This window comes from Lemur catta, chromosome 10, assembly GCF_020740605.2.
Source record: "Lemur catta isolate mLemCat1 chromosome 10, mLemCat1.pri, whole genome shotgun sequence".
Lineage (NCBI taxonomy): Eukaryota > Metazoa > Chordata > Mammalia > Primates > Lemuridae > Lemur > Lemur catta.
Window position 1 is genome coordinate 2,622,309 of NC_059137.1, and position 25,030 is coordinate 2,647,338.

The window sequence follows — 25,030 nt, forward strand, 5'->3', positions numbered from 1 at the left end:
CGCCTTTTACCAAAAAGCGCTCCTCTCGGGACCAACTGTCAGCATTTGCAACTGCAAATACAAAATTCCCTCTGCATCTCACAAATCACATATTCACAGAGTATTTCCTTAAACACCAAGTCCCAGATGATGGTCCTCAAATAAATCAGGCAGTAAATATCTGCTACTTCCCATCAGCAGGTGAAATCCACTCTCCCCGTAGTCCAGGAAGAGGCGGCGTCTCGCAGAGCCTGCGCCAGCGCCAGGGAAGGCCAAGGGCAGGTAGGGGCCTCAGGCCTCCTCCGTAGGGTCAGCGCCTCCAGCTCCCAGCCCCCAACCAGGCAGGAAGACATCACGGTACCGACCCCATCGGTTTAGGAGTAGCCGGGGACCTGCTGGGCTCCAGGAGGCAGGCACGTGACAGACACCCTGCACCACTCTGTACCCAGACTCGCCAGGAAGCCACCAAGGGGCCACAGCCACCCAGGGCCTCTGTACTTGCCAGCCTCCAGTTCCCTCCCCTGTGCCAGCTAGGCTTCTGTGGGACAGCTGCCTGTGACGTTTCCTGGGGATAGGGGGACACTTCCCCAGGTTGTCTGCCATGGACCAAGGGGGGTCACCTCCTCGGAATCACCCCCTCCTGGCCCAACACCTGCCCAGGTTGGACAGGGCTCTGCTTGTTTCAGGTATAACCAGGAAGGCTCCATGGAAGAAGCGCCACGATAGCGCTTTAGCTGCGACACCTCTCCAGCCCCTGAGGAGGTGGTGCCGACATCACCCGTCCTCTGGTGAAGAACTGGAGGTTCGGGGTCCCCGGCTAGAGAGGTAGAGCCGGGGGCACCCAGCTCTGCTCTCCCACGTCTGCCGGATCCACGAGGCCGACCCCGCCCTGACTGGAGGGAGGGGCCACCCCGCTGCCCCCAACCCCCAGTGCAAGAATCTAGCTCCTGCACTCTCCTGTTTGTGACACAGCCCAGCTGCACCCGCCAGGCACGAGGACAGGAAGTCCCTCCGCCCCACGCTGGGGTCGCCACCACTGGCCCTGGGCTGGGTGATGTGACAGGGGCGGGGAAGCGATCACTCACCTTTCCGAAGTCTCGGACATCGAAGAGGTCAAAGGGGTCGAACAACTCGCTGTTTCTTAGTCCAAATTTGTCGTGGCAGACTTTAAGGAAGGTGCGTATGTTCTTCAGACACAGGAACTAGAGAGAGAAGGAGAAATTATTAAACCTGCAGGTCTGTGAAAATCGTCACAGCGCATTCCAGCGCCTTCCTGTTCTGCAGGAGGACATGGGCTCCGAGAGCTGAGGACACCCCTTCCCACGGCAGGGCTGGGCGGCCTGGACCGAGCAGGCAGCAGCTCCACCGCCTGAGTTTCTGACCACCACGGGCCTCTGGCACCCCCGTCACAGAGCTACAAAACCCCCGGGGCCTTCACGCCCCAAGACACGCCACTCCCCGGCCTGACTGGTCCCCACGGCACAGACAGCACCCTGCCCTTTGTGACCGTCCAACCCACCCCTCCAGGTGCGTCAGCACATTGCAAGGCTCACAATCACGGCTGGGACATGCTATGCTGGTGTCAGCAAGGATGCTGGAGCACGTGCACGTGTGCACACGCACACACACACCCAATTACAGGTGACACGGCCCACGGCCAGGAACTGCCACACAGGAAGCCATGGCAGACTCAGGGAGCGGCAGGTGCCAGCCACAGGGGCCGAGTGCTGGGAGCACAAAGCCAGGGTTCCCCACTCAACGCGCAGGGTGGCTGCCCTCCGCCTGCCGTGCCACCAGCGCAGCTGAGCTCCCGGCCTGCACCAGGCTTGCCGTGCAACTGGGCAGGGGATAGGGTGGCCGTCTTCCCAGTCTTCGTGGGGAAATAACTGATAAAGAAACTTTCGGGGCAGCAGGTGAGGTTGCCCGGAGTGCAGGCTTGGGAGTCGTTCAGTCACGGGGTTTGAATCCTGCTGTCGGCTGAACACGCGAGATCAGGGAGAGCGGCTTGCGCTGGGCCTGGTTTCCTACCACCACCTGCCTCACCGGGGTAATCACAAGCCCTGACGGCACAGAGTGGGCGCCGCGGACGGGAGCCCCAGCTCAGCACAGCGCTCCCCAGGCAAGGACCTTGGCACACGCTGCCAGGGATACCCCAGGACTTCAGACCGGCCCTTGTCATTCACAACCATCCGCTAAGGACAAGCTCCCACTTTCAAGAGCAATGCAGAGAGCCTGCCCCTGCTCACCCGAAATTCAGACAGATTTCGACATAGGACGGGGCGGAATCGGAGCCTACAGGCAAACTCGAGCACATGCTCACTGCGTAAGTCAGGCCACACTGAGCGCACGGCACCCCCTCCTGCCAGGACACACCCCGGCCTGCCCCGCCCGGGAGCTCCGTCTGCGCCGGCCGGCCCTCCCACCCTGGCTAGGGCTGGCCACTGCTCACTCATCCGGTCTGTCACAGCCATGCCCTGTCCCTCCGTGTGTGATCATGCGTACGATTCCTCTGAACATTCGAGATTCACTGCAGACACGATGCTCTTTACCCCCAAATACCCAAGTGTGTCCTCCCTCAGAACAAGGATTTCCCCTCCATGACCCCAGCACCAGTGTCAGACTCAGGGAATTAACGGGGACACCACACGGCCACCTGCTCTGTGGACCTGACTTACATTTCTTCAACAAACACAGACAAGGGACAACCAAAATGTCTATAGCAAACAGGGAAAAAAAACTGGCTCAGGGTCCAATCCAGGACTACACACGGTTTTAACTGTCATATCTCTAGTCTCGGCTCACCTAGCACAATATTCTCCAACAGAACTTTCTGGAAGGATGAAAGTGGACACCCTGCATGATACCCAACAGGACGTCATGTGTGGGCATCTCAAGTGCCCCCCAGACACATGTCCAATGGGTATTTGAGTGGTGGTTAGTCCAACTGGAAAACTGACTTTCTAATTTAACTTACTAATTAACTTTTAAACCTACACGTATTAATAGCAAGTAACTGCTGGTTTAGACGGGATCTAAGGCAATCCATAGTCTTCGTCTTCAACGACCTGATAATTCTGAAGAACGAGACACAAAGGGATAAACACCGTGTGGTTTCTCAACACACACATGTGATTCCACTTACACAAGGTCCCCAAGGTCCTCAGAGCCACAGAGACGGGCAGTGGGAAGACGGGTGCCGGGGGCTGGGGGAGGGGAGTGGGGGTCAATATTTCACAGGGACAGAGTGACAGTTTGGGAAGACAGACAGTCCTGGAGATGGAGGGTGACAATGGCTGCACAACAATGCGCATGTGCTTAATGCCACTGACTGTGCACCTAGAAATGGTTAAGACGGTATATTTTATGTTATGTGTGTTGTAATTAATAAAAGAGATTAATTAGAGAGAGAGATGCAGGGACAGAGCCGCAGGGAGCGCATGAGACAATGAGGCAGAGGCCGGTGCCAGCAGGGACGGCCGGCAGCCCCAGAAGCTGGCGGGGCACGTGGGCAGCTTCTCCCCGAGAAGCCCGAGAAGACACGTGCTGCGGGCCCTGGTTTGGACACGGGCCCCGGTGCTGTGGGACAGCGGGTGTCTGCTGCGTGAAGCCCCCAGGTCTGTGGCGCTCTGTCACGCAGCCCAGGACACTCAAACTCGGCCGGCCTGGAAGCCGGGGCTCGGGGGCTCTGCACGGAGGAGCCCCCCGGCCGCCCCCGCTGCTCAGCTGCGCGGCGGGACACGGCGCGGCTCCCAGCCTGCTCGGCTATTTTTTGCACGAGGCTCGTCTCTAATTTCCACTAAGCATTTATTTTAATTCCTCCGCAGCCTCCCAATTTTAGAGTTAATTACACAGGTCCCAGCCATAATCACAGCCCGCGAGGCCCAGAACGCGCGGGTGCCCTCGCCCGGGGCCCAGCGTCTGCCCTGCCTGGCCCAGCCCCCGGCCACTCCGGCCAGCCTCACCTCGGAGACCCCTGGGAGTGGCCCTGTGCCACACCGGGCACCGGCAGCCTCTGAGCCACACGGGCAGACGCAGACCCCAGGGACGGGGGAAGAGCCCTGAAAGGACGCAACACGCTCGCCACCCCGCTTTGGATGCTCTGCCTGCCTGGTGCGTTTATTCTCATCTCTCTACAATTCGTCCCATTTTACCAAAGGGAAACTGAGGCACTGAGAGTGAAGGACTTCGGCTCTGGACCAGGAAGCGTTTTTTTTAAGAAGAAAACAGCACTTTGAGAAGTAAAATCAGGTCTGGGCAGAGGTGACGGGCAGACACTGGGGGCTTGAGGGGCAGGCCCACCTGCAGGGGGCGGGGGCGGGCGCCAGACCGATTTCTGTGCAAACGATAACTAACGGGCACCAGCCCACACTCCACTTTTATATCCACACTTGATCCATCCTCACAATGGACTTTCATTTTGAGCCCAGTTTGCAGATGTGGAAACTGAGGCATGGGGGGAGAGTGGCCCGCGATCTGAACCCTGGCCTAGCCCCTTTCAGGGTGCCCTGGCCTCCTGCAGGCCCATCCCAGGGGCAGTCTCTGGCCGCTGTCCAGCACGTCAGGAGGCCGACAGCCCACTCCCAGCAGTGACCCTCCTCGAGCACAGGGGCCCTGCAGGGACAGCCCCCGGCTGGGCTCTCGAGACCCTGCCCAACCTTCACAGCCTGTGTGGACTGTCACCCACACTTGAAGCTCCTCTGGCACCTCCCAACTACCCACTCCCCCCAACTCCCACCTTCCCCCCACTCCCACTCCAGCCCGGACCCCACAGCAGGTACGTGACAGCCTCGGCCTGGCCAGCTGTGCTCCAACTCTGCTGCTACCCGATAGCTACATGGCCTCCCTGTGCCTCAGCTTCTCAATCTGTAACGTGGGCAGAGAGAACCCTGCCCTCTGACTTCCAGGATGCCGGGCCCCTCGCTGGAGAAAAGAGACAGTGCCTGGGGCCCTCTCCCCGGGGAGGTCCAGAGTCCCCTGAGACTCCTTCCCGGCAAGAGCAGAGGCAGGCGCTGGCCCCACAGCCTGCAGGGGCCTGTGCTCGGCACACAGTCAGCTGGAGCTGAGGAGTGGCCACAACCCACACGGACCTGGGCCCTTCGTCACCCAGACTGGTGAGCCTGTCACCTTGCCACAGTTAGTTACCAGCAGGACTTCTCAAAGGGGCCGCCAGCGGCTGGGAAGGGTGACAGCAGGCAGCCAGAGACCTCCAGGGACCTGCCTCACGCTCTCAGCTCGTGGCCAAACCAGCCCAGACAGCCGGGAGGTGAGGAGCCCCACGCCACGTGCCCCCTGCGGCAAGAGGGCACCCGGACACCACTCCCCAAGAGAGGTGGGCACAGCAGTTTCTGGGCCTTGAGAGAATAGGAACTTTCTTTTAAAGCCTCTGGATCTTTCCGAGAGAGGTGAGGTCTCCATCCCACCTCTCACACTCTACAACAAGGTTCCAACAAGGTTCCAACAAGGTTCCAAAAAGTGCCCCTGGACACGTGAGTTTTCGTGGAATATTCCAACAAATGGCGCTGAAATCGCACCTAAGGACACCGGGTGGCAGGCTGCTCTGCTTCCGGCCAAAGTGGCGTTAAGTCCCCAGGCCACGCTGCCGGCCGTGCTGATCGGAAGCTCTGCTGGCAGCTGAGGACGTCTTTGATCAATAAAGAACGGGAAAGTGAATTAATTTCTTATTTTATTTATGCCACGCTTACTCCCAAACCCATTTAGAAAGGCTGCATTACTACCTAATAGATGCAGTTTGCTGGGATGGATCAAATTTGGGGCCATCCGGTAGAGGAACACGTGACCCTGGGGTGACATCTGGCCAGACGCTCCAAGGGGACAGGTGCCAAGGCCACTCGCTCCTTGTGGGTCCCAAATGCCCTGGGCAATGCCCAGCCCGTGGCATGGGCTAGATGTCTGGCGAGTGAACGAAAGAACAAACGAATACTCAAGTGCGTGGATGAAAGAACATCTGTGACGTATTCCTAGGGGCCCCCTGCGTGCTGACACCTCCCAACCCACCCTGCGACGCCCCCAAGCAGCACGGCTTCCACGGCACCTTCAGAGGCATCCTGGGTGGCAACCCTCAGTTCCAGAAGCATCTCTTCCAGAAACTAGCAGGCAGGGGGATCTGGGGTCTGGCCACAACCACTCACTCCTGCACACATCGGCACTGTCTCGTGCCTCTACATGCCCCCGACGGGGCGCACTGGCCAGCGGAATCCAGTAACAATCTACGTGGCAGGGACCCTTTATCACCATTTTACAGACAAGGAAACTGAGACTCGGGAGGCCCAGATCTAGACTGAACTGTCACCGTCAGCACCGCAAGGCTCCCAGGCTGTCTCCAGGGCCCCACACTGAGCCCGCAAGGACAGCTCTGATGGCGGTGGCCGGGCTCCCTCACCCGCAGCTCTGGGCCGGGAAAGTGCAGCTCAGCTAGGCATCGACAGAGGAGTGTCGGGACTCGGTTATGTCTGGACGATTTAACGCGAGCGCATCCTTCCTCCCCCCGGGCCCATTTCCCAGGCTGCGGGTACACAGGGACAGGAGCCCCTGCCAGGCCGGGCTGCTCCTCCTGCTGGGGGGTCCTCCAGGGGCAGGCGACGGTCTGAGGGAGGGGACAGCCGGGTCAGCATGGCCCGGGACCTGCTGCCCTCAGGAGGGGACCTGCCCACCAGAGCAGCAGTGTAACCCACCGCGCTAGATCTATCCACCGCAGTGACAGACAGGACCACAATGAAAAGGTGTCCTTTGCACCATTTGGCGAAGGTTTCCAGTATCTTGGGTCTCACTAGCGTTAAAACATCAGGTGGCACTTTCACCTTCTCCGGTAACAAACAGCATCCGCCGAGCGCTCAGTCTGCACCAGGTGCCGCCGCACCAAGCCCGTGACTCAGCCTGGTAACCCCACTAACGTGGTCCACCAGCCACCACCTATCCCTGGTCTGCAGGTGGCGAAGGGGCTAAGGGACCACCCCACTCGGCAGGCAGTGAGGGGAGGGCCCGGGTCTAACCCAGGTGGTCTGGTCCCGTCCCCGTGGGAGCCGCAGAGCCACGGGCAAAGGGCAGCCCCTTCTGGGAATGACTTTGGAGGAGGAAGGGAGCCGTCCGGGGTGGAGGCAGAGCTGCAGGTGAGCTCGCGGGCACTGCCCCTCTGCTCCCTCTGACCGCAGCAGTCCGGGCCCTCGTCCTTCCCCAGGACGTACGTCTGTAGAAACCAGGCTCCCCCAGGGATGCCAAAATGTGATCCAAGACATGCCTGCGCTGGAAGGGGGGCCCTCCGAGTCAGACCCACGAACACCAGTCCCAGCCTTAGTGAGCTTCCTGAACCGACCTGTCCTCCCTCCCCCAGGGCGCCCTGACCCATCCCCATGCCCTCTGGCCGCCTCCATGAGGACTCCAGGCCACTGCCATCCCCAGCTCCCCGCTTTGGTCCACCCAAGGGGGCCGGGGGATCGGGACCATGTAGACACACAGCCGACACCCTGGCAGCCTCTGGGCTCCAGGCCTTTGACTGTGCTGGTCCTGTGGCCTCAACACTGTCCCCTATCCCCGCTTCCCGACCTCGTCTCAACCCTCTGAGGCCCAGCTCCTGAAAGGACAAGTGGCCTTTCCCCTCCACTGTGCCCACCTCCCCCCCAACTGAGGGTCACAGTTACCTGGGGCCACCTGCTCACCACTCGACAGTTGGTGTGAAATGGGGAAGGGGCTTCCCAGAGTAAATGGGGTGCTCAGCTAGCTGTTTGGAAATAGGGCCCTGGTGACGTGGATTTGAGGACTGTCACCAGAGCCAAGACCTCAAATCCAAACCTGCAGCAAACAGCTGCCCTAGGCCTCGAATCCCAGGACCTCCCAGAAAAAGGCGAGAGCGAGGGTGCTTCGTGCTCACGGTCCCAAAAGACCCTGGCTGGGACAGAGCACCTGCCCTCAGCCCAGGCATCGCCTGCTCATTGGGGACTTCGCTCCCCGCTTTTCCTGGGGTCCATTCCTGCGCGGGCCTGGTTTCCAGACCTCAAGTGCCCAGCAAGCACCAGTTAGAACCAGCAAGAACCAGCAAGAATGAAATCCTGGGCTGAGTGCAGTGGCCATGCCTATAGTCCCAGCACCTGGGGAGGCCGAGGTAGGAGGATCATCACTTGAGCCTCGACATTCGGGTCACAGTGAGTTACGATCACACCCCTGCACTGCAGCCTGGGTGACAGAGCGAGACCCTGTGCCTTAAAGAAAAGAAGAAAAAGTCCAAGAAACCCAGTGGCTGGAGTTCCCCACCGAAGGCAAGGCCAGGTCAGTCTGTCCGTCCGTCTGCAGGCCCTGACCAAGGGAGGTGGGTTCTGGAAGGTGAGGTTAAGCTCTCAAGCAAACAGGAGACACGCTGGCGGCCAGCGCCCGGGCACAGGCGCACAGGGCCCTGCCAAGCTGGGCAGGCATTCCTCCCCACCCCGACTGTAGAGCACCTCCTCGTCAGCACTCGAGGGGGAGCCCACCACGAAGAACAAGTCCGGAAAAGGACTGGTTTGGAAGTCTGGGCGGTGCAGGTAGCCGGCTGGGACACTTAGTAGGCACCTACTGTGTGCCAGGCCCTGCCCCGGGCGAGAAGGACGCTAAGGTCACCTCCCAACGCCTGCCCCCTGCAGCCTCAAAAGACCCGCCGGGGATAAACAGCAGCTCCTGTTATCAGGACTTCAAGGTCAGGGTCAAACCAGAGGTTTTCTCCAAAGCTAGCAGGAAATTGCTTTTCTGTATTTCTGCGTAACCAGCTTCCGAAGGCCGGAGGGCTCGGATCCCACTCCGCAGCTCCCGGCTCCTTCAGGCAGGCCTGGCTCAGAGAGATCAGCACCCCCTCGCCCTCACCGGGACCCTCCTCTCTGCCGCAGCCCGGCGGACAGACCACTCGCGCCGGCCCAGCCGCCTGGGAATGGCCCCTAGTCCCTGCTGCTTTCTCCATCTCCTTCCCCTTCCGGAAAGCGGCCTCCAAGGTCAACGTCAGAGTCTTCGCACGCTCCTCCCCACGGCCCTCTCCCTGCAGAAAGCCCCACGCCAGCCACGCTGCAGCCCCTCTACGGGGCCTGGGGACAGAGCTGGCCCTCGGGAAGGTCAGAGGGGACCAGGTCAGGCTTTGAGGGACTTTTCACTCTGAAAGGGGCCCCTTCTCCGGCCATACCCCCATCTGGAGACCCCGCTGGGGTTGCCAGACCCACCCTGGAGACCCCCTGCGCTCAGCCTCCTGGGGGGCAGCAGTCACCCATGGGGCAGGCCTCAGACGCGACGGGCATCCCCCCTCCTCCCCAGCCGTCCACGTGCTGGGGGAGGCCCTGGCCCTGCTCAGCCTGGACACCCGGGACCTGCCACTTCACCTCTCAGAGCCTCAGTTTCCTCACCTGTCGCAGAGTTGGCAGTAACACCCACAGCAGCTGTTCCCAGACCGTGGGAGGGTCACTCGCCTTGTGCCAGGGCCGTGCCAAGGCCCTGAGGCTGGTCGGCTGTGCCCTAGGAACACGCTCCGCAGAGCAGAGACAGCTCCCACACTCCCAGACGAGAGTGAGGCTGCAGGACGTGTCACTGGCTGCCCCATGTCCTGGTCAGCTCGGGCTGCTGGGGTAAAACACCACACACTGGCGGCTCACAAACAGGGATCTACTCCTCACAGCTCTGGGGCTGGACGGCCGAGACCACGGTGCCAGCACGGTCGGGTTCTAGTGACTTCTCCCCGCACCCTCATGTGGCAGAAGGCAGAGAGCAGCAAGCTCTCCCGGGACGCGTAAAGGTGCATCCACCAAGGCTCCACCATGGTGACCTCACGGAAACCTCGCCACTCCCAAAGGGCCCCACCTCCTAACGCCACCACATTGAATTTTGGGGCGACACAAACATGTAGTCCATAACACCAAGTGTAACGGGTCGACTGGCGGCCCCCCCAAAACATGTCCCTGTCCTGCTTCCCAGAACTTTAGCTGTGATCTTATTTGGAAAAAGGGTCTTCATAGATAAAATTAAGGATCTCAAGACAGGATCATTCTGGATTATCTGCTGGGCCACAAATCCCATGACAAGTGTCCTCAGAAGAGCAGACACAGTAGGAGATGGAGGCAGAGACCGGGGTGATCCGGCCGGCAGCCAAGGAGCACCGGGACCACCGGAGCCCAAGGAGGCAGGAAGGACCCTCCCTGAGCCTGCGCAGGGGCACAGCCCTGTGACGAGTGGCTCTCGGGCTCCGGGCAGGCCTGGGGGCCGGCTGGGGGGAGGGGCCGCGCTCACCCAGCTCAACCCACAGGCCCTCGCAGCGTCTGCGGATGAACGAGCGAACTGGGGGACGAACGAAGCTTCGATGAGAAACTGAAGCAAGAGCCCCTGGTTCCTTCTGCCCTCCGTCCCAGCTCCCTGCCATGCCTGCCCCTTGCGGATTCCCCAACACCGTCATCCCCATCCGGACCCGGCTCACTAGGGCCCTCTCCAAGTGTGTACTTGACCCCAAGGCCTGATGCAGGCCTCCCCGGGGAGCAACGGCCCCGAGGGGCTCCCAGTGGGCTGGGGAAGCCCCTCCGAACACCACGGGCCCCGGCTCCAGACACCCCTGAATGGGGTGGGGGGCTCAGGCACAGAGGTGGGCAGACCCAGCCAGCTTTCAGGCAGAGAGATTCGGGTTCAAATCCTGACTCTCCTCCCCCGCCACACCCCTGCGGGAAAGCCGCCCCCACGACGCCGCGCCAGGCCGACCACATGGCTCAGGCCCTCGGGCCTGCCTGTCCGACCGCGGCCTCCGCACGGCCACCGAACACACCGGCCTGAGCACCTAAAACCAAGACTCTAAACGGGCCCGGGGTCTCCACCCCAGGTGTCCTCCCTCTGTGGCAGCCACTCACCAGTGCCCAGGTGGAGCTGGCACCTGCAGGCAACCCCTCCCATGACCCTGGCACAGGCAAGTGGCCCTCCCACCGGGACAACCCAATGCATTATGCATGGCACTCGTAAGATCCCAGCCCCATAACCGCCAAGGGACATAAAGCATCCTTCTCCAATGTGTGGCAAATGCCGCAGAAGCTGTCACTCAAAGCAACATGCCCATCTCCTTCTGAGGACTCGCTCCTGCGGTTAGTACACATTTCAAGAGGAAACAGTAAAATGTTACACTATTATCACCTCAGTCGCTGGTGGGGATTTCTGAGAGGCAGCGTGGGCCCCGGGTAAAGGGGCTGCCCCAGGGACACACACGGCAGCTAACAGCCATCATCGGCCTGTCCATCCACCCACCAGCCACCTGCTGAGGGCCCGTGGCCCCGCACACACGGCCAAGGCTGCTGCATCAGCTGTCACCGGCGCTGCTCCAGCAGCCTTGGGGGGCAGGGGAGCCACAGCGGAAGCAGCCGGGGTACCCAGTGAGTGGCATGTGCAGGACACCCGAGGGAGAGGCCTTCTCGGGCTCCTCAAGCTCCACAGGTGCCACACGGTGTCCCAAGGTGTCCAAGACCGGAAGTGCCCAGGGCAGGAGCGGCACAACCAGCAGGTGCTCTGTGAAATCTGAGCCAGTAACGGTGAGTGCCGGAGCCTTCCGGAGGACCCAGCCCAGCTCCAGGAACAGGTCCCGGAACGGGGAGCAGGGATGTGAGCACCCACACGCACACACTCCTCCACCCCCAGCGCCCCAGGCGGAGCACACGGCCGACACCCCAGCAGGGAGAGCAGAGCACAGGCGTGCGCAGGGACATGCTTGTCTGTGTGTGTGCGTGTGGGTGCATGTGCACATGTGTGTGGTGGTGTGTGTGGGCATGGTGTGTGTGAATGGATGTGTGCAGGCATGCATGTTTACATGTGGCCTGCTCCAGCACATGTGCACTCCAGTGTGTGATGTGTGTGTACATGTGCACGTGTGTGGTGTGTGTACGTGTTACGATGAGGCCGCAGAGGGGCGGCCCCCGCCCTGCTCTCCACCCCCCCGGCACCCCCAGCCTGGGGACTTTGACCGGCTCCTTTGGCTTCTGCAGCCCCTCAGCTCCTCTCGCACGTGGGAAAGAAACCTCGAAGCTCAAGTAGACTCAGCTGGCCTCAGTCCCCGCGTGCTCACGGCTCAGACAGGCCGTGGGCCCTGCTCTGTGAACCCACTGCAGGAACTCTCTGGAACGGGGCAGCGGCTCACTCCCCCCAGGACTCAGGCCAGCAGGAGCAGAGGGCACCAGAGGTAACTCCACCTAGATCCCCAGGTGGCCTTGGGCAAGCCCCTGACCCACTCAAGCCTCAGTTTCCCCAATTCAGGGAACTGAACACATTCCCTGGAGTCCAAGGAAGAGGAGGGCTTCCTCACAAGCTCACAGGGAGGGGGAGGGAACGGGGTTCTGCCACTTAAAAACTGGTGAGAGCACCAGGAGCACGGCCTGCAGGATCCCCTCATGTATCCGCTCTCCCCGCAGCCCCTCCCACCCCACGGCCCTCAGACTGGCCTCTGGGGAGGGTCTCTGGCCTCAGCTCCAGGGTGGGCCCAGCAGGCCTGGGGTGCTCTGCCCTTCGACCTCCCTGAGCTGTTTCTTCTACTTTTGTTGGTTCATTGGTTTTCTGAGACAGGGTCTTGCTCTGCTTCCCAGGCTGGAGCGCGGTGGCCCCGTCGTAGCTCCCTGCAGCCCACCCGGGAGCTCCTGGGCTCCAGCGATCCTCCCGCCTCGGCCTCCCAAGTAGGCGGGACTACAGGCGTGGTTTTCCCGATGAGTAGGCATCACTTTTAGAATTTCTTAAAGAGGCGTCTGCACTGGGAGTCGGGTTTGAGAGAAGCAGGTCCCACAGACGTAGGAAAAACACGGCCCCACAGCCAGCACAGCGAGTTTCCCGGAAGTCACCTTCTCAGACGGTCAGAAAATGTGAAGTTCCACTGAGAAGCGGCACTTTCTGGAAATTCCAGCCAGGCCCCTGGCAGGCAGAGCACCAGGCCTGGGGCAGAGCCGTGCAGGGGAGGCAGGGGAGGCGGCCGGTGCTCGGGCAGGACAGCTGGCCGGAGCTGGTGCCTCAGCCCCAGCAAAGCTCCAGTCCTGGGCCCTGTGCACGGGGTCCCGGGAAGGGCAGACGGCAGGGACCGGCCCGCCCACCTGCCCCGGGGCACCCAGGGCCTCCAGGTGGGCCAGGGCTGACGCCAAGGCTGTGGTGTCTCTGGTCTCTCTCTCCCTGAAGGCCCCTCCAATGCTCTGTGGGCTGGGATGACGTGGGTGGGGAAACCAAGGCTCAGATGGGCACTCAGGGCCCCCCAGCCCACGTACCAGTGGCCGGCGGGTCCCGTGTCATTTCACCAGGGAAGGAAGTGTGCCTCGGACGCCACTCCACCAGATAGAACTGTGGTCTGTTTCTCCCAGACACAGAAATAACTATCCCAGATAAGGGAAGGGAAGTGGAACAAAATGGCGCTGACAGGGCCTCCCACCCAAACACCACCAACCGCCGGGACTTTTCCGTACAGTCTCTGGTTTCTGTTGTTGACTGCTCGAGTCCTGGCTTCCCCTGCTGACAGCCTGGGCGACCCAGCCCCCTGCACCAGGCAGCGCTGGGCGCTCAGGAAGGGGGGGTGGCCCTGGCCCCGCCGACCTGCCTCACCCACCCCCTGCCACTGGGCGTCCGGGTCGTTTCCAGTTCCACTGTTACCCTCTGCGTGACCCTGAACGGCTCTGTTCTCCAAGGGCTGGACCGTATTTGAGGGTCTTTCCTTAGGGGGCATCATGGTGGGCCCGCTCTCGACGGGGGTCAGGGGGCCGAGGCGAGGGGGAGGCCAGGGCAGGGCACAGGGACGTCATCCCGCAGCAGAGCAAGTCCAGTCCCCCAGACACCAGGCATCACGGCCAACCACAAGGTCCTCTGCATCCCCCCACAGCCGGGACACCCTGCCCCAGACACACTAAATGACTGTCACCAAGAGAGAACGGCTGAGCCAACTCGGACCTCAGGGCACAGCTCCATCACCACCTTTGTTCGTTCATTCATCCTTCATTCATTCATTCATTCCTCAAACTTGTGTCACAATCTATGTTGTGGCAGGCACAGGGCACCAAGAAGAAAAGCCCAGGCCACAGTCACATAGAGGGTCCCAGGCTGGGCTTGTGAGGCGCTCCCTGCCCCACGCACCCCACCCCAGGTGTTATTTTCGGGAAGGGGGCGGGGGCAGCCACGGGAAGTGAGAGGGCAGCAGAGCGACTCCAGGGGGCGAGAAGCTCAGCACAGCCCACCGGTCACACCCACGTGTGGCCTGGCCAGGGCGGGGCTCACAGCAGAGACCAGCCCCAGAGGACGGGGTTCGGTGGAGTGAAAACCGCAAATCCAAAGGCATCGCAGGGATGGTCTCGCTGCCCTGGGACCCTCAGAGCCAGGGTGGGCAAGGTACTCAGAACCCCCCGGGCCGAGCCCCTCCGGCTGTGCCCTGGGGGGCATGTGGAAAGCCCCACACGGAGGCACAGCTGGGAGGCTCAGATCCACCAGACCTGACACCCGAGTGCCCCATGGGCTTGTCTCTGGGCTTCCCCTCTTCCTCCTCCTCCGCCGCCTGCCTGCCCTCTGAACCCGCCCTCTCCCTCCTGGGGCCACCCCCTCGCCCCTTTGCACCCCGCTTCTCATCTGGGCTGGGCTGAGCACTCCAGGGCAGGGGCTGGACTCTCCACTCCCCCACAGGGGAGCCCAGGGCTCGGAGGTACCTGGCACCCAGCAAACGTCTGGACAGAAGAAAGAGGAAGCAGTGTAGGGGGCTGAACTGTGCAACCCCCCAAAAAAAGATATGCCCACGTGCTAACTCCCAGAATGTCAGAATGTGACCTTATTTGGGAAAAGGGTCTTTGCATTTGTAACTGCGGTAGGGACCTCAAGACGAGGTCATGCTAGAGCAGGGTGGAATAGGGTAGATTAGGGCAGGCCCAAGATCCAACCAGCAGCGTCTTTTAACAGACAGAGGAGGAGGAAGATGCAGGGGAGAAGCCATGTGCAGCTAGGAAAGGCCCGGGGCCCAGTTTGTGACCGTTTGCTGCGGCAGCCCCAGGACATTCACACAAGGAGAGCTGGGAACCCTGACGGCCCAGACCGCTGGGCCGCGTCTCTGGGCATCTCCCACTGCTCGCTGCCCTGCACGCTGTCCCCTTCGCCCTCTCTCCCAGGAATCAGGGGAAAAGCAGCGGCTGAACCAGGGCTGGGCTGGCCACCCCTCAGGCCGACATTCCAGCGCTCTGAGACCACGAGCCCCAGCAAGCACCCCTGGTGCCCCGAGAGCCCAGCAAGTCACCTGCGAGAAAGTTCACCACCTCGCAGCTGAGATTCTCAATCAGGAGTGACGCGGGTTTGCGTTCCAGCTCCCCCGGCTGCCTGCTCCCGGGTCTCTGGCGAGGCCAAGGGGCCAGGGGACCCTCGCACCCTGCAGGGTCACCCTGAACACCAGCTGAGGGGACTTCCCACTGCCCCATGCAAGGAGCTGTCGAGAAAACAGCTCCACAAATCCTCCCTCAAATCATGTCTCCACTTAATAGCGACCACCAGTCATTTCCTCGAGCAGGAATCAAGGGCGGCTGTGCTGGAGGACGGGAGCGAAGGGCCTCATTTGTCCTCACTGGGAGCGGCCACCGCGCCGGCCAGGCTCAGAGAAGGGAGAGCCCGGTGCCGAGGCTCCTTCCTCCCGCCAGACAGCTGACGTGGGTGCGCGGCCAGCCCCAGCGTGTGCGGCTTTGTCTGCCTGGCGCTGACTCTGCACACCCTTTGTTGAACAAAGGAGTCCCGGAGCCATTCCACAAGATGGACTGCTAAAGAAAAAAAAAAAAAACAAGTTCTAAGACCACAGAGGTGTCCCGGGGAAGAAGGGCCCCTCCGCGGTGAAGCTGGGCAGGGCACCAACCGAGCCGGCTGGTGCCAGGCCGGGGCATGAAGGCCCACAGGACCAGGGCCAGCAGGGCACGGCAGAGCCCTGGGGCGCAGGGCAGGCGTGGCCAGCCCAGGATGGCTGCGTGGGCCAGCCTTGCAGCAGCCCAGGAGGACGGTGAGTGTAGGAGGTGACATGAGCCTGGCTCAGGGAAGAGCCGCACTCACTGGCTGGGCCACCCTGGCCCTGGGGGCCCACACGGGAGGGACAGTGAGGGAGTGTGGGCTGCCTCGGCTGGCCACACCCGGGCAAACACCACCGATCCCTCTGACAGCTCTGAGCTCTCTAGGCAGCACCTGCGAGCAGCCACGGCCGGCCTGAGACGGACCAAGGCCACCTCCGCTTCACTCAGCAAGTGTCCCCAAGAAAAAACTCTGCCCGATCAACTGAATGTCAAACGCTTTAATCTCAGATGAGTGACCAGTAAGAGCAGGGTCCCCACTCGTGTCACAGGCCGCTTGGGGACCCAGGCCAGGTCTCCGGAACCAGCCAGCGAGGGCTGAAGATTCGGCCTGCAGCCAAGGGACAAGGGCGGCAGAATGGGAGACGCGGTGGCTCTGCGTCCAGAGCCCGGGCCGGGTTCCTCTGATGAGAACTGAGGGAACAGGAGCCTGAGTCCCCCCCCAACCCTGGCCGGGCCTCGGGGGGCCTGGGATGCAGGGCACCGAGGGAGCATGTGCCGGCGCTTCCCCACCCCCTCGCCGGCGGAGGGAAAAGGCTGCTCCTTCCTCCAGGGGGTCTGTAACGCCCCTTCCAGACACAGAGCCAAAGGGCCGGCTGGGGAGAAACTGGCCACGAGGGCACGGCCAGGCCCGGTGGCCCGGCCACAGCATCCAGGCAGGCCGCCTGGCCACTGGGAACACTTGAGCCTGGGCCTGTTCTGTTCCCATTTCTAATCCCCACGAGGGCCTGTCAGGAGACCCTCCGGGCCAGCAGCACACTCGCTCTGCAAAGACAAGAAACAACCAATCCTGGCCCCACTGCTCAGGGAACAGCCCGCTGCAAGCCACCCAGGCGCAACACGGCAGCAATGACTGGGCCCGCGGGAGCCAGGAAGGGGCCTGCCCTCCCTCAGAGCGGCCCTGATCTCGTGCCCACCCCTGGGCCTAGACTGGGAAAGAGGACATCCTAACTGTGCACCCCTGCCCTGACTCCAGGCCAAACGGGGTCCATCCCTGGCACCATCCCCTGCCTCAGTCCTGGAGACACCCCCTCCTGAGTAGTGCTCGGCCACTGTCCTCCCCGGCCACCACCATCCATACCTGGATGGCCTCAGGGGAGCCAGAGGCCGAGCAAGGAAATAGCAAAGCCAGCCCAGTGCAGGGCGTGGAGGGAGGGGGTGAACAGGACGCCACAGGGGCCCCCAACCCCAGCCTGCCCACCAGCTCCCCTCCAGGCCCCTCACGGGAACCTGGGAGCAAAACCTCCTGGACACACCGCGGGGCAGAGGGGGTGAGGAAGGCACCAGCCAGCCCAGCCCCACCCTAGGGACAGCCGGTGCTGGCACCCCTGCAGAGCGGAGCTGGGGGAGCAGCTGGGTCATCCACACCCCCTGGGGCTCCAGGACACACGTCCAGCCCCCCGGGTGCCTGGGCTGGGTTTGCAGGGCAGGGTGCACCGAGACGCCTGCCCAGGCCTGACTCCAGCCCTCCAGGCACAGGGCAGACATGCTCCCGCCCCGCCACACCTCTACAGAGCTCGCCAGCACTGGGATCAGGGCCGTGAACACTGACATTCTAGTGATAATTTTATCAACATTGAGGAAATTGAAAACGCCATTTGGGGTGAGCTCCACTGAGTCAATTAATTCCTTGAACGGTTTTCTAGACATCACTGTTTGATTGTGTTTGTTTCAACTTCGCAGTTTATTTCTCTAAGTGTCTTTTCTGCATCAGAACCCCAATGGAGACTTGACTCTAACCCTCCAGACACCTTCTCCCTCTTCCGGAAGCTTCTTTCACGGCTGCTCATCTTCTAGTCTCTTTTTTCAAAGCAAATTTTGCAGATCTCAATGGTGTCAAAAGATTTGATTTTTCATCCACTTTACTATTGATGTCAATAATAGACATCATCACGTACAGCTTTACTGATGGCCACTTTTATCTCTGGACTGATTATTTCCACCAGTAAGACCCTTAGGACTTACGCAAAGGCAGACGGTGTTTATGGTGTGGAGCAAAGACCGTTCGCACGCGGCCGGAACGGTGCCAGGCAGAGTGGGGGCTTTACCAGGACCCAGCACAGGAGGCCGGTGAAGAGATTGTTCCTTCAACCATCACCAATCAATAGCCAAGCAGTCAGGGATCCAAGTTCCCGGCAGAGTCGGCAGCCCAGGATCAATAGGCACGGCCAGGCCAACCCAGGAAACGCCGCTGCCAGAGCCCAGAGAGCGGTGTGAGGACTGGCGTGCAGGGAGGGCAGGCGCCCATTACCAATGAGGCCAAAAAACAACACGCTGTGGATGACGAGGGAAAGGAGGACGCCCCGCCATCGGGGGACGGTGGATGAGTGCGGCCACGGTGGGAGACGGTGTGCAGGTTTCTCACAAAACCAACAATGCGTCTATGCCTCACCCAGCAACCCTCTGCTGGGCACAGGTCTAAAAGAACAGAAACCGGCGTATCACAGAGGTACGTGCGTGCCGTGTTCACTGCAGGACTGACTCACAACACCAAGACACAGAGTCGACCCAGGCGTCCGTCAACACATACATGAACACGTTTACATACACAATGGAATACTAGCCAGCCATGAAAAAGAATGAAATCCTGCCATTTGCAGCAACACAAATGGAACTGGATGTCATTTTGTTCAGCGAAATAAGCCAGGCTCAGCAGGGAAAACGTCACAAGTTCTCACATGTGGGAGCTCAAGCGGTCGACCTCACGGAGCAGAGGGCAGCAGGAAGGTCGCCAGAGGCTGGGGTGGGAGGTGTAGGGAGAGAGGCTGGTTAATAGGTACAAACGTGAAGTTAGAAGGACTAAGTTCTAGAGTTCCATAGCACAGTAGTATGAATTATATAAAATTTATTGTATATATCAAAACAGCCAGAAGAGAAGATCTGAAATGTTCCCAACACAAAGAAATGATAAATATTTGAAATAATGGACATCCTAATTACCCTGATTTGACCTTTACACACTGTACGCATGGATCAAACATCGGCCGGGCACAGTGGCTCACACCTGTAATCCCAGCGCTCTGGGAGGCTGAGGCGGGAGGTTCGCTTGAGGTCAGGAGTTCCAGACCAGCCTGAGCAAGAGTGAGACCCCATATCTACTAAAAATAGAAAAGTTATCTGGGCAACATGGTGTGCGCCTGTAGTCCCAGCTACTCGGGAGGCTGAGGCAGGAGGATCGCTTGAGCCCAGGAGGTGGAGGTTGCAGTGAGCTACGATGACACCACTGCACTCTAGCCCAGCTGACAGAGTGAGACCCTGTCTTAAGAAAAAAAAAAATCATGTACCCCGTAAATATGTGCAAGTATTATGCATCAATCAAATAAATAAAATATTCTAAAACATTGTGAAAAAACAAAACCCACAAAAAAGCAAGGGAGTCTCAGAGATGCAATTCTCAAAGCTCTGGTGCCTGCCCCCCTCGCCAAGACCCAAAGAGCAAGAGAAATGTGCTCAGAGCCAGTCCCACGGTCCCCCAGGTCCCTACCCTGTGGGTCACCCTGGGGACCTGGACAGAGCTGTGTCCGCCCTGGAGAGGGCAGAGCCTGCACCAGGCAGCAGACGGCCTCCTGCTACACACCTGTTACAGAGCTGGCGTCTCAGGCACGCAGGAAGCGGTGGCCCGGACAGGGAGCCACCCTTGGTCTCTGCCTCCCCAAGTAGTTTCAGATAACGGCACTGTCCCCCGTCAGCCCTGGACCCACTGCTGGGGTCTGCCGGGGCAGGGCAGTGGCCCAAGCTCGGGGCTGGAGGCCGAGACCCCCAGATACTAATAGCTGGCTCCCCAGCTCGCGACGTGTGGCCACCCTGACTCGCAGCAGATGCGTCTCGCTGAGAAATCGACGAGGTTAGCGAGTTGCCCTCAACATAAGCACGGCGAGGTTCCTTCCCGATTACAGCTTTACCGGATCAATAGCAATAAAGGAGTCCCCGAAAAATCAATCCACGGCGATGAGCTTTTTAAGAAAAACCACTCTTTCCACAGCAAAACCACTTTGAAAGAACAGACTCCACTGTTTGGGCTTCAAGGCAGTTTAGCCAGGTGTCTGCAAGGCCGCCTTGTTACCTGACTCGAATCCCACAGGAGGGATTCACACTCCCCGGAGAGCCGGACTCCGGCGCGCCCGCCCTGCCACGAGGGGGGAAGGTCAGCGCCTGCTTGTGACCTGGGCCTCTGCAGCAGAGTGTCGGCGTGGCACAGAGCGCACGGACACGGAAGGAGCAGGAGTGCGGACACCAGCCCGGGACCCGGCTCTGCAAGAGGCGGCTGAGTCTGGCCACCCCCAGGCTGGGGCCGGCTCCACCCCCCACTACGATCCCCCACCCACCGTCAAGTCCAGCAACCTGGACACAGCCACAGTCTGTGCCACGGGGACAGGAACGGCAGCAGAGAGCTCAAGGCCAGACAGGGACACCCTGGTGGAGCCAAAAGGTCCCCCGAGTCTGGTCTGGGCAGACTCTGGACAGAGGGTGGGGAGAGCCGCCTCCGTGTACCGCCGGCCAATGGCGAAGCCCGAACCCCAGAGGCCGACTCCAGAGGGGCCCCGCCATCCCCCGCACTGCCCGAGCCTGACACGGGACACCGTCTTCATCACGCATGTCCGTGTCCAAGCCCACCCCCACCCCCGCCCCAGGGCAGGCCCCTGCCCGGATGGCCACGTTTGCCCCCAGGGCTGGGCCTGCCTCTCCAGCCGGTCCCAGCAGAGCTTTCTGAAGCCAAATCCCGGCACTCCATGTTCTCACCACCAACCCCTCCCTCTGCTCCCTAGCACCCCCAGGATGAAGCCACCACCCACCACGTCCACCCCTGCCTCCCTGCAGCCTTCGAGGCAGTGGCTTGGAGTTGCTGTCACCTCCCCTAGACGTGCAGGGTGGTGTGGCCCCGTGGCCCCGGCACGCCCTGCTCCCACGGCCCTGGGCCTCCACCCCAGCCCCTCCAAGGCTCCCCAGGAAGGCTGTGCCCATGCTCTCCCCCAGACTCTGCAGCACACGGGTCTCACCCGCCTCTCCCTTGCCCCAGGGGCCAGGCACTCACAAGTGACACGTCACCAGCACACAATGCCCTGGAGACCCGTCCCCCACGAGGAGCCAGCCCACGGATCACCCCACACGGCCATCAACTCGGATGCAAACCACTGTCCAGCAGGCCCTGGGGACACCTGTCATGTGAAGAAGCCAATTCCAAGGTGGAGACGGGAACCACCCGCCACGCCCAAGCGCCCGCCGGGAGCCAGGGACGGCGGCACCCACGCCCACACCCGCGGGGGCTCCCCAACCTCCTGGCAGCCCGTCTCACACATGAGCCAACTGAGACTTGGGGGTGACCAAGAAGCTTTCCAGGGCCGGACAGGGGGCCAGAGGGAGGAAGCCCCCTCCATGAGGGAGGACGCTGGCGGGAGCCATCCGGGTCTGCGGGTCCCCTGGACAGACAGAGCCAGGGCAGCTCTGCTCGATTCCCGCCGGGCCCTGCCGTGGAGCAGCCTCAGCGCCGGCCCCTGGTCCCGCCACGCGAAAGGAAGCCGCGCCGGCGACCGCGCCAGCTCCAGCCCACACACCTGTGCCTGCCCCACGCGCTGGTGCCCAGGGCTCCCTCCGGGACGTGGGTCTGACTTGGCGGCCACCCCTCGATGACAGTAACGCAAACGACTCCCCCGCTCTCCTGTTTTAATCTACAGCCGCTCTCCCAGGGCCTCGCTGGCGAACAGATGTTTCATTTAAGCAGCTAAATTACCACAAAATACACCCAAAGAGATGACAGGCCGATTTCTCCCAAGGTTTATTTGCATGAGGAGGGAGTGGTGTGTGAAAATTCTATCTTCCCTTTTCTGAGAAAAACACGTTTTATTACACACACGAGTTCAGAGAAAAAGAGCGCGGCTGGCAGCACATGAATCACGGGCGGGAATGTTTAGACGGATACAAATCCCGGCATCTCAGGAGCCCCCGGCGCCAGGGAGAGGGCGCCAAGGCCACGGGGCCGCGAAGCCACGGGTTCGAGTCCTGCCGTCGCCTCCCCCCGGCAAACCCAGGCAGGATCTTCGTGCTCTGAGCCGGTTTCCACAGCTTTCAAACGCCATGGTCCTAACGGCTACTACCCTGGGCTGTCATGAGGACAGCCCTCCGCAGGGCCAGGCCCCTAGGGAGCCCTTCGGGTTTAATCAGTGGGGACCATCTCCGTGGGCCTCTCCACGGCGGCCGGACACAGCCCAACTCCGCCATGCCCCAGCGCTGGGGGGCTGAGGTTCGAGTGCGCCCGGCCAGCGCCTCCCCAGCATGAGAAGCTGTCCTGGCGGGGCCCACGGCCCGCCCGGCACAGACAGGCGCGCGGGCACTGGCCCGCACGTCCCGGTCCTGGGCCACTGGACGGTAAAGCCAGAGAAAGGCCGAAGGCCGCTGGGGGAGGCAAGATGTGGCTGTGAGTCTCTGGCCTCCTGCCCGGGCTGACCATTCCCCACCCTGCAAAGGACGATCCCCGCCGGCACCTGGGGCCCCGTAACTCGAAGGGCTGAGGCCCAGGCGGGAGGGCCAGGGCGGGACAGGGACCCCAGGAGCTGGCCCAGGTGTGGCTGAGCCACAGTCGGGGTCTCTGCCTTCCATCAGCAGAACCCGCCACTCAGGGGCCAGCTGCACCCCTGGGCCCTGACTCACTGTGGGGAGGCGGCCAGGGCTTCCCCCAGCAGAAAGGGCAGCTCCTCGTCCAACGTAGCGTCCCCAGAGGGTAGACAGAGCCCTGCGGCAAAATAAGGCCCCTTCGGCTACAGAAGCTCAGAGCCCTCGATCGCTTCAAAGAGAGCAGTGTGAGCCCCAAAACCAGTGAGGGGGGCGCAGATGGCATCACCCAGATTGGTCAGAGATGCAGACAATCACAGACAGGGAGGCCTTCCGCCCAAGGTCACACAGCATGGACGGCAGAGCAAGCCCAGTTTCCTGACCCCAAGTCCATTCTGATTCATTCACTCCCACACACCACTCAGCCCTGGTCCCAGAAACAGAAACAGCACTGCCGGGAAGCCCCGCTGCTCAGCTCAGCACACACACACACACACACACACACCCTGCGAAAGGTGAGGTTTACAGCCTGGATTTATTGACTTGGTTATTCACTCCCAGACAAGGCATCTGTCCTCGCCGGGTGCACCCTCGGCTTCCGCTAATCAAACAGTCCAGAGGTGCGCTGGCCCCACCCGAGCCTCACCAAGAGCATCTCCAGGGCTCACACCCCGGGGCGCCCCAGTGCTGCGGACGGGGTGCGGGCAGGGGAGGTGCCGGGAGCATTGCATCATTAGCGCATGTCGACACGTCGAGATTCTCCCAAAGAAAGCAGCAGAAAGCCCACGGCGTTATTGAAAGCAGACGCTGCCTTCGCCTGCCAGTTCCAGGAGACAAATGCAGAAGCCCGAGCCGCCACCGTGAGAAAACGCCTTCTGAAGAAACAGCAGAAGCCGGGACTTGTCAACCAGAGCACGGAGACTGGAGCCTGGAGTCATCGGCGGGGCTGCTTCCTGCAAGAGTGACTGCACACCCCGACCCCGCAGAGGGCAGCTGGCGTTCACCCCAGCGAGCGGCACTGACTCACACACCCTCCATGCCCACCTCCCGGCCACTCCTGCAGGCGTGGGGGGCAGAAACGATGGCCCCATTTCCAGGAGACGCAACGGAGGCCCAGACGTGAAGCAAGTGGCCCGAGAGCCGCCATGCCCACTGAACCCATCTCCCTCCATGCCCTGCCCTGAGTTGGGCGCGGGTCACCGGCAGGAGGTGGGCAGGGCCTTTTCCCTCTGCAACTCAGACGAGGAGCTTGTGGGGCCCACAGTGGGGACGGTGCCAGGCTGGGGCAGGGTGCAGGGGAGGTGTGCATTTGGGGAACCGCTGCCTGCTCACCACCACCCACCTCACTCCCGGAGAGAGAACAGGAGCCTTAAGGACGCCCAGGTGACTCTGGCTGGGTCACCCGAGTCGGCAAGCAGTGAAGACCCAGCACCATGAAAGGCCCAAGAAGTGTGCCAGAGAAGGGCCCGTGGAAAGCCATGAGGGCCAAGAGGAAGGCACACGGCCCAGGGCATCTGGGCAAGTCCCCCCTGCACACAGACGCGGACCCCACCGGCACCCTCTGTCTGGCATCGGGCCCTGCCTGGGCCCACGCTTGGCACGCCCAGAGCATCCCCCCCCTGCCCCCTCACCCACCCTGAGCAGGGGAAACCTGCGCTGCCCCACGAAACTCAGAGCAGTTAAGAAACGTGCCAAAGCCCCACAACCAGCCAAGAACGGGCTTCTCGGGCACGGGGACAACTGCCTCCCTGTGACAGCCCTGGGGAGGAGGGGCTGACAGGTTACCCTGCCACCTGAGCATCCCTACGCAACTGGCCTCTGACCCTGGAGGGGCCCCAGCAGGCCCTCTGCAAAGGGCAGCAGCGCAGAAAGTCACCCCCAGACAGGAAGGAGACCCAGAGAGGCCCGGGGACGGACGTGCCCACGGTGCCCGGCCCACACGCTTCAACAGAACAGGGCAAAATGTCCAGAGGAGACGTGCGTCTCCCCACCAACCCCAGTGATGGGGGGGTCCTAGGTGCCCCCACACAAGGGCAGCTCCCTCGTCCCTTGTCCCAGGGACATTGCCGGCTAGTGAGACTCTTGCCCACCCATCAATGCCCCCCACCAGGAAAAAGGACACCTGTGTGTCCCTGAAGAGGAAGAACAAGATGCAAGCTCCCCTCACCCCCCACACCGGGGTGGGCGTCAGACTCCCACCCGCTGACTGCAGAGAAAGCACAGCTGACAAAGGACCCCGGGACATCAAGGGGGAGGAAGAGGAGGATAAGGCCTTGTGGGGCCAGCAGCCAGCAAGGTCTAACCTGTCCTAGAAACCCCTCACCTGGCTCACTCCCAGGCTCAGCTAAAAGGCCACTTCCTCCAGGAAGCCTCCCAGCCCTGCCCTACCCACGCGCTGGACACACACTCCTGGGGTCCCCAGCACCCAGGGGCACTGCTCCCCATGCTGCCCGTGTGACATCTGACTG

At 61.5% G+C, this 25,030-nt stretch overlaps 1 protein-coding gene across 1 annotated transcript in view; it reads right to left on the reverse strand.

Moving 5' to 3' along the window:
* The window catches only part of VAV2 (vav guanine nucleotide exchange factor 2), a 147,030-nt gene that overhangs the window by 114,148 nt on the left and 7,852 nt on the right, over positions 1–25,030 (reverse strand). Inside the window, exon 2 of the mRNA XM_045562303.1 lies at positions 1,065–1,181. Within this exon, the coding sequence (XP_045418259.1) occupies positions 1,065–1,181 (117 nt within the window). The remainder of the gene's footprint in view (positions 1–1,064; positions 1,182–25,030) is intronic.